General features: G+C 37.5%; 1 protein-coding gene across 1 annotated transcript in view; it reads left to right on the top strand.

The window, feature by feature from the left end:
* GALK2 (galactokinase 2) overlaps positions 1-12,012 on the top strand; it is a 52,527-nt gene that overhangs the window by 27,692 nt on the left and 12,823 nt on the right. Inside the window, exons 7-8 of the mRNA XM_064517328.1 lie at positions 863-1,015; positions 5,784-5,994. Coding sequence (XP_064373398.1) covers positions 863-1,015; positions 5,784-5,994 — 364 coding nt within the window. The remainder of the gene's footprint in view (positions 1-862; positions 1,016-5,783; positions 5,995-12,012) is intronic.

The raw sequence follows: 12,012 nt of genomic DNA, 5'->3' as shown, positions 1-12,012 counted from the left end.
GCACTGTAGCTGCTTAAGGAACTCTCTGGGAGTGAACAATGCCAAAACCAGTAAGACATCCCTGCTTGCAGAATTATAGACTATTCTGAAGAGCCAGAGCAGGGCACATGATTTACAACTTATCCCAATGAAAATCCAGATGTGAATTTAATCTCTTGATTACATTACATCCTGAATTATTTAATTAATGGATTCCTAGCTTATTCCATGAAAAGGTCACAAAATGTTGGGAACATATTGGGAACACTCAGCCTGTGTAAGGCACAGTGAGGCAAGAAAATCTTATCTCAGAAGAAGGGAGACAGTAACTACATTTTTATATATAGTTTTGCTTGATTTCTCTGATTGTCTGTATGCAACGTAACTGTATCCAGTCATTTCTAAAATTTTGCTAATATTCTATACCTCAGTGAACTGAATCTTCTTGGTTTAATGAGAAATCAGAAAACTAAGAGGGAGATGGGCATGGGTGGATGGCAGGGGAATGTGAAGCCCCTTGTTGCTAGTAGCACGCACATTAGCTTCAGCCAGGTCTGTACTTTTCTGTAGATCAAAGAAAAACTGTCGTCTTAAAACAGGCAAGAAAAATAGGTTGGGTGGGGTTCTGTGAAACTCTGAAAAAAACCAAAGACTTAATGGAAACATTTTAAAATCCAGCTACAAGGGAAAGGTTTGAAATGTATGTGTAACTTGGCCAGTGAGGTTAAACCTCTTTTCTCACTGTTTCATGTCAGTTCCCTTCATTAACTGTCCATGGATTTTCAGGAGAAAAAAACATACAAATTTGCATTTGATTTATAGAACTAAGTGCACTGTTAGCTAGTAGTAAATTAAAACTAACCATTCATTTTTCTTCCGATAGGCCAAGTTGATAGAGTTCAGTCCTCTAAGGGCAACTGATGTTAGACTTCCAAGTGGAGCAGCGTTTGTTATTGCTAACAGTTGTGTTGAAATGAATAAAGCAGCAACTTCTCATTACAATATTAGGGTAATGGAGTGTCGTCTGGCTACAAAGGTAACGTATGGCTTTTGTCAAACTCTAATGAAACCTTCATGTAAGTATGTGCTTTTCCCCACTTCTGACCAGTCGTGTCTTTACTTTAACACCTGGCTAGGTGCTACTTTAAGTAGCCTTTTTCTTTTCAGAACCAGACACCTCCATCTGTGCAGAAACAGAACTCCTGCAGAGTTTAATGGAAGTGTAAGGACTGTGCCCTTATATAGAAGCTTCTGTGATTCAGTTCTATTTAATTTATTTTGTATTATGTTTGAGTGGTGGAAATATGTCTATTTTTCAGCAAGAATATTCTCAGTTAATAAAATAGACTGTTTCTAATTAAAACTGAATAATGACAAATAATGGAAAGCAACCAGTGTGGTCACATGTTTTTATGTATATATGGTAATAGATGTGTGTTTTCTAGGATTTAGAGTACATCAAAGCCACTAGTTAGAAACGTGGAGATATTACTGGAAGTGCTGAATAGCAACATGTATGTTAGCGTGAAGTTTAAAGAGGATTGATTCAAAGCTAAACATTTAGGTTGTGCTGGCAGGTTACAGTTTGCAACTATCTCTAAAATATATGGAATCTGAACATGACAAATCTAAGTTCCACTTTAATTCTGGATTTCGTAGACCATATGTTTAGGAATATGTAGATACTTGGTTTGATTGGAGTCTGTTTTAGAAATGCAGAGGATCATTCTTTGTTTGATTCAAGTAAGTGAGGAGTAAGTACACCAGTTCACTGCAACCATACCTAACAGAGTGCTCTGTGACAGAGTAGAATTTGGGTCACAAAGTTCAGACAACAGTTTTAAAAAATGCACTGTGAAAGTCCTTGCCACAAGACGTTCAGGTCAAAATCTGAGCAATGCTCTAAAGTACTTTGAGCATGTGTTGGCATAATAATTCTATGAAAAATCATCATAGTTAATGCTAAAAAAGAGATCTGAAGAGTTTATCAGGTATTGACAAAACAATTCAAAATGTGGTGGTTGGAATGGTTTTCTAGGAGGGAACCTAAACTTCAGATGACTTTTAAAATGGGCTTTAAACACTAGTATGAATAACAGCTGCATTTTAGCAGTATGTAAGATATGGTAAAAAAAAAAAATAGCACCAGTGACCATGGTTAAAGTTGTTGTCATTAAAGTTAACAACAAGATTCTCACACCTTCAATAGAATCAAAGTAAGGACCTGTATGTGTTGGTTTTGGCATATCTGAAAAACCTCTAATTTAGGACAGTTAATTGACTAACTAGCTCTTTTAGGAAGAGAGTCCACTGGAAATTATTTTACATAAGAGACACCTTCATGTGCGATCTATTTTAAAAGGCAAACCTTGGCACTAAATGTGTTAGGCTGTAAGGCCTTTCGAAATATTGTTCCGTATACCAGATTTTGTGAAATACATCACAGTTTTCTAAATTGCTTTTAATTATTGGTCATGTGTAATAAACTGCAAAGAGTGGTGAGAAAGGATGATTCTTTTACGCTCACGTTAGCTCTGATGTAATCTCTGAAAAAGTACCTTTAGCAGATGCATGATTTTAAGGAGACTAACAACATACACCTGTCTATTTTTAAACATATGCTACCCAGATGGAAAGCTGCACACACAAAAAAATACATTGAGCCAGGAAAAGCCTGCGTTTAGGAACAGGTCACAGTGGGGTGAAGGAGGGCAGGTATGTAAGTGGAAGCAGGGAAGTTCTTTAAGCACCATTAAGGTAATGCAACTATGAAATAACATGCAGGGCCTCACAATAACGTTTTAAAGGAAATTCTTATCAGTAAGTGCCTTAGGATAGACTTTTTTCCTCTCCTGCTTTTATTCTAATATTTCATACTCTTCTTTGCAGAAAGCTTCATGTCAGTAAAGATACCAACAAAACATATCTCTGCTGGCATTAGTGTAGAACATTTTGATGTCACTCTGTCCTACAGCAAGTGAGCTCTTGATTATCCTCGCAATTATCTTTCTCAGGGCCTGCTCCCTTCCCTTCTCTTCTGGACAGTCATTCTCTCACTTTCCTGTTTTTTTTCCCTGTTCTTACATTGTACTCATTGCTGTAGCATCTGAGTGCTTTCCTCTACTCCATTAAACAGTATGTTTAAAATCTCTCATGTTCTGCAGAACACTCACAATTCCAAGAGACATTAACATGTACTTTGTATTTCAGAAAACTTGCACAGTAGGTGCTGCAGGATGAATGTGAGCATTAGTGAATGCCGAGCCCTCCCCATGCTTCATAGCGTGTGTTTCACTTCACTTTCAGCTACAGAGCAGTGCCAAGAATGTCTGCAAACTGGGATGCCGTAAAATCAGCTAACATTCGTTAAATGTGGAAAGATGCTGAGATGGCGTTATAGAAATGTGAAGTATAAGAAAGTGATGTTGCCATATAAGGGCTTAGTATTCCTATACTTACTCCTGGTCAGGCTTTCTTTTATTTATATTTGTCCCATCATGTACTGAGTATGTTTTCCTCTTGCAATTACTTACAGTGCTCCACTGTGCCTGTGTTGGACAGTAAAGGCTAGAGATGCTATATCCTGGCAGTTAAGAGCCAGCTGGATGATGTCCGCATCTTTAATCCATCTAGTCAGAGATCATCAGGAAAATATCCAACTGTGGGATCAGTATTGGGATTACTTTTGTACATTTAATAGATGAGATTTTTTCCAATTTCTGTTCTGTGTCCACTGTAATTTGAGTTGCTGAAGCTAGATTTTTTTAAAACTCTTTCTGTTTGCCCTTAACATTTTTCCCAGTGATGTTAGAATTGAAACTTTGCTGTAAGCAGTTAAAACTTTCCAAAAAAAAACCCTACCCACTGTCTTGAAGGGGTTAGTTTCCATTTAGAACATTTCATCTGTAAAATACCAGGGTAGGCAGCTCATCTGAAATAGGCCATTTCTCTTCAAGAACAGAAATGGGAATAGATGTGACAGTACATATGACAAATTTTTCTAACAAGGGATTACTTATTAAAAATGTAGAAAGATTTTTGTTGACTTATAGAGCATTATATGACTTTTTTTCTAAGTTCTTAGCTCTGTTTAGTTTCTGATACTAAAATCTAGGGGATGCTAAACATCCAGATTAAATTATGGGGAAAGAAAATTCCATTCATTTACCACCTTGAAACAGAAGATTTAAGATCATGTCACAAGTGTGCACCAAGCACATACGAGATATTGAATATTTAAAGTAAAATATATGAAACAATAATTGTTATTCCAGTTGGTCAATAATTAGATTCTAATTAGATTAATTAAATTAATACAATTAGATTAAAGCTGTGGCATTCTAGATACTCAGAGCCTTTGAAAACCAGGCCAGAAGTGACCTAATCAGTGTTTTACCTGAACATTTTCTAACTCTGATTTCTGTGTTAGCCACTAAACGCTGTTGCTTCTTTCTCTACCACTGGACATACAACTCTGTTTTAGATGTCACCAAAGTCATATGATTAGGCTTTTGATTGGGTTTTGTTTGTTCTGCTCTAAGTTTCACATAAACCTTAACAAGACACTAGATGGCACCAAAAGTGGTTAATTTTTATATACTGCAATACAGCAAAAACCCCTGCAAAGTCATGTCGGAGGAGAGCAGCAAGGTAAAATCTGCAGCAGATAGCTGATCTCCTTCTGTTTAAACAACCAGTTTCATGCTGTATAACTTTGCACAAAGGGAAGCAAATTCTTGTCAGGCGTGTATGCAAATCCCATGCATTTTTTTAACCTAGGAAGTTAAACACATACTAGATAGCTTTGCTGAATTGAGGCCTAAATGATTTCAAACAAGTCTCGCTCAAAATCTGTGTTTATTGAAAAGAATAACAAAACACACTGAGTGAAATCTTGGCCCTGTTGATGAGAGATTCTGAACTGTTTCAAATGGAAACAGGATTTCTCTCCTTGGGCTTCCTGCACCGCTTTAAACACTCTGCAAACATACAGCCTGATCTAGCATTTTTGGAAGCTTTAATCTCAATTTAAATGGTGCAGAATTGGAGGCATGTCATGTACTCATAAATCCAGTAAAATTACCGTGGCATGTCCCACTAATCTGTCTTTTAACACTGTTGTAGTCTATTGAAATTAAAGGTGGTGTGTCATCAGTAGGATCTCACAATGACCACTTAATAATCTCCTATCATTTATAATACTAGAAATATTCCAGCTCATGAAAACATGAGGAAAGCCCTCAGCTATTTTCATTAGGTATAGGAGAACATCATCACATTTCAGTGACCTACAGAAGAGCTTCTTTGACATTTCTCCTTTAAAGACTTTCATGCGTTAAAATAACTACTGACAACTGCCATAACATCACAGAGATTTAAAGCATTGCATCCATGTTGGACCAAAAGATACCCATCTGTCTATCTATCTATAACTAATCAGCCTAATGGTAATCATGTAGGAACAGAGCAGATTTCAACTAACCCATCATAACCTTCTTGTAAGGCTGAACAGTTTCTTTAAGGGGGAATCACTGATCTGATATCCAAACAAATAATGCCAATAGGGTTTTTACAGAGAATGTCTAACCTGGGGGGGATATCTTTCATTCACAGACCTTGTATAAATAAACATAATGGGTACCTGCTGTGTACTGATAGAAAATGTTTTTTTATGGTTCCCAGTCAAGAAGTAAAAAGAAAGTATTAGTCTGAAAGCTGCTTACGGACAATTTAATGTTAGTTTAAAACTAGAAGGCAAAGTATTATCTGGTTTTTTGTGTGTTTTTGTTGTTTGTTTGTTTTAGCTTCTCTCAAAGTCAAAAGGCTTGGACTGGAAAAAAATGTTGAAACTCCAAGATGTGCAAGTCAAGCTAGGAGTTAGCCTAGAGGAAATGCTGACCATTGTCGAGGAGGTATTTCACCCTGAGCCTTACAGCACAGAGGAAATTTGTAAATACCTGGGAATTAGCCTAGAGGAGTTCCGCACTCAGATCCTTAGTCAAAACACACAAGATGGTAAGTGTATACAAAATAGTGTTTTTTTAGTTTACAATATTTGTATTATATAAAACGGTTATATATTAATAAGTAATGCACATGGAAGTCTTGCCAGAATAGTTCCCCAGAATCTTAGGGGGCAAGTGAAAGAATCGATGTTACGATTTGCATTCTAACCTTTAACGTAAAATAGAGTGAAGCTGATTTTGATTGAATTGTTTCTAAAATGGTAGAAATAGCAGATCACTTACTACTTTACATTAGTCTGTACTGTTTTGGAATCAACTCTAAATAACCCAAGTTTTTTTCAAGGAAAAAAATATCTAAGCCAGGCTTTCTTTTAAACCATGGTTCTAACAAAAACAAACATTTTGGATAGACAGCACCATGAAAATGAATCCTAAACACTCTGCCTTAACTGATGTTAAAGACCAGCATAGATGGAGCTTGTGTTCCTGCTTTTGACATGACAAACACATGGTCACTTCATAAAACATGCACTGGGTAGCAGGTTTTCTAGATATGTCCTGAGAAGTAAGTCTATCACTGACAATATCTTTTTCTTTTAGAAGAATGTTGGTGGAGGTGAACAATTTAATATTTAAAATATCTCCCATGTATTCCTGCTGATGATTATATCACATAGTCATGAGTATAGGCACACATTAAATGCTTCTATAAGAATTGTTCTGGATGTATATAATAGGGTTGCTAACAATACTAAATAATAGAGAAGGATTTATGAAATGATTAGTTTGCATTGAATGGTTTCAGAGAGGTATATATTTGTTGTATATTAATAGCATATATATACACTGATGCTTATATTTTGATAATCTGCATATATAGAACTATTGTAAACCCTATGTATTGACCAGGAACCAGATTCTGAATCTATAACCCCTGTTTTGTGTCCCAGTTGTATAAGAGAGTGCGAAACTATATTATTGTCTAATTACACTGCTAGAGTGGTACCAGCATGGAATATACTATCTTCATCCAGCTATTTATAGGAAGTGTTATGATAACACTGTGTGATGTGTGTATATGAGGAATATACTGAACCATGTACCTGCACTCTCCAACATTTTCATGGAAAACTGTAGGATTCTAAATCTTTTATATTCTCCCTTTACTCTCCCCTTTATGAAACAATATAAGACTAGTAACTTACAGATCTTTATACTCCGTGTACCTGGTTTATAAAACAAAATTCTACAGTTCTATAGAACTGAATTGTTTATACAAGTTATTTAAATTTTTTTCAAAAACCAAAGCCTGGATGAAAAACTGAAACATAAAAGCAATAGAGGAAAGTCAAAGGAAATGTTATACTGTGGCTCAGAATAGTGTTTGCAGATGTTTGCTGAATGGAATCTCTTAAATTTGCATGACCATGATTTCATTTGATAAGGCCAATTAAAATGGGTTATACTGTAAGCCTCTTTGCATGTACAATATAAAATTAAATAACAGATTTCTGTAAAACTATATGCAAAGAAGAAACGACAGATACAGAGAGAAGGAATCTAAATCCACTGTTTGTTTTTGTTACACACTAAACAAATTACATTTTATGTTGGTTTGGAAAAGCAGTGGCTGCTTGACAAAAATATTTTTCTTTCTTCTCCTCTACTTTCCCACTATATTTTAATGACAAAGCCTGGCTTCTTCATGTGAGAGAAAACATACCGCTGAATAAGTAATCTCTGTAGAGAATTTCAGAATGTTGCTGAATTTCATTTTACATACAATTTAAGGTATCTTCCTCTGCAAACATTTTATCAACATTTCTGATAGAATACTATAAAATGTGAAATATTTGCATGAGAAATGAAGTATTAGTTAATGTTAAATATTTTTAATATTTAACTGCTGGTTAAATATTGACTATTAATATTAGTTAAATATTTTATATATTCGTTAAATCATTTACTGATTCTCAGTTCTCTCTCTAGCTGAATATAAATTGTCAGCACTTTTCATTTTTTGCATTATTCAAAGTCCAGTGACAGTTACAAATAATGTTTTGTACTTACATTGCATCTTATGTTTAAGGACCTGAAAGTGCTTTATATGTATTATTTTAGCCTTAAGTCCACCTTCCCTTCCACTGTTCCAGCAACAAGTATGTGTACTGCATACTTGTATAAAGTTTTCTATGCTTATGTAAGACTGACCAAATCAGAACTCCAGAGCTCAAAGACAAATGGTATGGACAGGCTCTGGGCAAGTCCCAGGCTGGGTCTGGCAGCACAGCAGCTTTGCATCCCCTGTTTAGGCAGGTAGTAAAGGATTTCTGCAGCATCTTCGCTGCACAGCCCACTTGTTCCCCAGGTTTGGAGAAGTAGAGATGGTGCATAAAGCCTCTCAAGCCGTCTTGTTCCTTGGCCAACTCAGAATCCTGAGTTTAAATCCCCCTTGCAAATGTTTACACATGGACTGCACTTGTGGCTTGTGAGCATCTCTAGAACAAATAATATTTATTACTTTCTAAGGTGCACTATGCTATAATTTTGGCTTGGACTTGAGTGCTTCACAGAACATTTAGTGTGCGGTGGTTGTGGGACATTAAGTATTTATAAGCCTCACCACAAAAGGATATTCTTCTGTAAAACAGTGTATTCCTTTAACCATAAAATATTTTTCCTTCTTAAATGAGGTATTCTTTAAACCAATTTTTCCTTTTCCCATATAAAATTGTAATCTAATTTTGACATTTAAACATGGGAATGGAATTATTATGGGAGCAAAAGGCATCCATTTTCTGTGTGGGTTTGGCTGTTCAACTGCCCTCCCATTTGTCCCCTGGAAAGATAATGCTAAAACCCTGCTGTAGCTTCAACGCGTGGTGTTTGAATAACCTTTCATTCATGTGGCCAACTAGTTTGTGTCAATGGTGATCTTGGTGCAAGAACAGTTTTAACTGTCTTTGCACAGAAGGGCGTACATAAAAGTGGATTTCCCGAGGCGCTACCACCGCTGTCTCAGGCTGTCCTGCGATAGGTGCCGTTCTGTCACGGGCAATAGGCAAGTCTCCTTGTCTTACGAGGAGGGATGTTACCTCCAAACCGGTGGCCTTGAGAGCGCTTCCCAGCACGGGGGCCCGGCTGCCTGCCCCAGGCACAGCCTGCTCCGCGTCACGGGCACGCGGCATCCTGTGCCGACGCGAGGAGGACGCCCAGCTGCACGGCCGGGCCCCGTAACGGGCACGCGGAGGAGGCAGGCCTTGGGTGTATGCCACAGTTTAGGCATGGGCACTGAATTGCAAAAGCCTTGTTACAGCTAGCATTTCTCTGCAGAGAGTTACTACTATAAACCAGCAGTTATCACAATCTCAGAGCAGGTGTCTGCTAGATGGGTCACCGAATCCAGCAGCGACTCGTCCCCTAGCTTACTTTCAGACAGCCAGATTGCAAACAGTTACTCGAGCAGTCCCAGTAGAGTAAATGTTCCTCGCTTAGAGTAGGGGGTTCACAATCTGGCTCAAATTAAAGCCATCTGGCAGCATTTTCTCATATATATTACGAGTCAGAAACCTTCACCCTCTTCATGTTCAATCAGCAGGATGCCTAACAGAAAGGTACTATTCCACATGAGTGATGGTGGTAGAAACGGTCCCCTACATGGTTTTGAGTTGGTGAGTTTTTCCCCATTGTAAATTTCTAAGAGTCCCATCAGCCATGTGTAGCTCATTAATCTACAGTGAAATATATTTTAAGAAGCTGCCAAAGCAACCAGAAAAAAACCATATAGCCTGAAGAGGCTGGTCTTTAGCTAAAGGTCAGATAGAATTGTACAGGAAACCCTAAAGAAAGGAATCTGCTGAAGCTGAAGTAAGAACAAATGATCTGAGTTGCTGGGAAGCCACAAGGTTTAATTATAAGAAAGAAAGTCTGTTTTAAGTGGTGTGGATGCTTTCATTACACAATTTTCATGAACTTAAAATTGAAAATATGACAGAGTAGAAAACACATAGTAAAGTCCTCTGCTATATTTAACCAACCCACATTTGTTTGAGACTAGTAGCCCAGGATTTTTATTTGTTTTTAAGAGATTTTATATGGATTTTGAACAAGCTTTCATTGATGTTAGTCTAGTAGTGTCTTAATTTGAAAGGTTCTTGCTGCACTGTGACCTATTAGTGCATAGGACAATTTCACCATTTGTTTCAAGGTTATTTGGTGGGTTTAAGTGAATTCAATCTAGTTGTTCAGGGATGATGTTACTGAAATCCTCTGCAGAGAAGCAAAGTTAGGATGCAGAGAATCCATGAAGTGTCAGCAAAAATCACTGACCTTCTCTGAAAAATAGGTATGGACCAGCAATACAAAGCAGTTAGCAGTGGATGAATTCCATATATAAAGTTCACTCTGTCTTCTTTGAACTTCAGAAATACATTTAGTGAGGCTATGACCTGGCAGAAGGATTAGCGCCTGCAAAAGCAGGCTGAATGAAGGTGAAATATGTTAAAAACTTAGTGACGAGATGACACTTAGAGCAGACATAAGTATAGGATTTCTTGTCCTCCTTTAAGTTTTCTTTGGTCTCATGTCGACTTTTCATATTTATTGTAGGTTCTGATCTGCATTTGTTTCATTCCATAAAATGGATAGCTCAGCCTCACTTCACTCCACAAGCAGCTTTTTGTATGTGCAGCTGATACAATACAAAACAAATCACAATTTCCATATTGTTTCTCCAGAAAGGGAAAGAAGGACCCCAAGCTCTGACTGTGCTAAAATCAAACAGTTCAATTCTACGTGGCAGAGCTTCACAGAAAGCGACAGAGAGGAAATACGTAGTGATATTCGAAAAATATTTTTTGACAGCATGATTCTGGTCTGAGACTAAATCCTTAACTGATAGGAATCTCCTTCAGTCTGAAGGCTGCTGTCATTTTAAGCGAACAGAGTACCTGCACTGGATCTTCTCAGATCCCTTTATGGAAGAAGCACTACTTTAGACCTGCCCTAGACGGTCTCTTTATGTCAGTGGTAGTCAGAGCTGGTGTCACTGCACCCGAGTTTTTGGAAGGTGGTGACCCTGGTTCTTCTCTAGTCACCAGAGAAAGGGGCACCGTAGGGCAACTCAGGTCTCAGGTGGGATGAGCAGTCCCCTAACCAGCCTTCTCACTGGCAGGAGGTGGGCTGACGGTGTTTGTACCCCTAACTGGGAAATAAATTTAAGTGAGAGAACCCAGGACTTTATAGCTTCCTGGTTTAGGAAAATATATGGAAATTTTCAGTCAGATTAAGTACATAACTTCCATTAGCTTCTAAATGTTTTAGGACTCTGGCTTTAGTTCCCCAAGCCCTGCTTTTATGCTCTCCTTTGAGCACACAAAGAGGAAGCCCCTATGGCCCATTCCTGCGCAACACGGGAAGGTTTATCTTGGAGGGCTTCAGATTTTTTTTCTTTCAGAGCCCTCCGGCCCTGGTTCAGATATAAACTAATCACTTGTGCATACTTAAGTTTTTGTTTCTTTTAACCATGGCAGAATGTGGCTTAGGAAATCACTTTTTTAACTGTAAAAAAATGTGGCTGCTTTCCCATGAAGCACACAGGTTTTGATCAGTTCCTGCACTCTTCTAAAATCACTACTCCACAGCTCTTTGCCATAGTCCATAAATTCAGATCTTATTTATGCAGAGTGATACAGAGCCTGGTGATTTACCAAAAAGATTAAAATATAGATGTAATTTTTTTGAAATATCATGTATGCTCTATTTGTTATTATATGGAGATGGTTAATTGGACTACACATGCACTGGGTAGAAGAGGATTTCTCTATTACCGGAGGCATTTGGTATTGATAGTTGAAAATATGTGTATTGCTGCATTGTTTTAGAATATGACTTAAAGAGTACAGAGATGTTTGATGTCCTGAAGATAGCTTTACTTGAATAGAGTATTGTTGGAGAGAAAAGGCAAACTATAGAAAATATCTTCTAAACACAAACACAGTTTTCTGAAATAAAATGCTGCCGCAAACCACCCAATAGCTAATGTAACGATACCAAACTAACTAATACA

The sequence above is a fragment of the Dromaius novaehollandiae genome, chromosome 10, assembly GCF_036370855.1.
Source record: "Dromaius novaehollandiae isolate bDroNov1 chromosome 10, bDroNov1.hap1, whole genome shotgun sequence".
Classification (NCBI taxonomy): Eukaryota; Metazoa; Chordata; class Aves; order Casuariiformes; family Dromaiidae; genus Dromaius; species Dromaius novaehollandiae.
The sequence above is the reverse complement of the archived record's forward strand: the minus strand, read 5'-3'. Positions and strand labels throughout refer to the sequence as shown.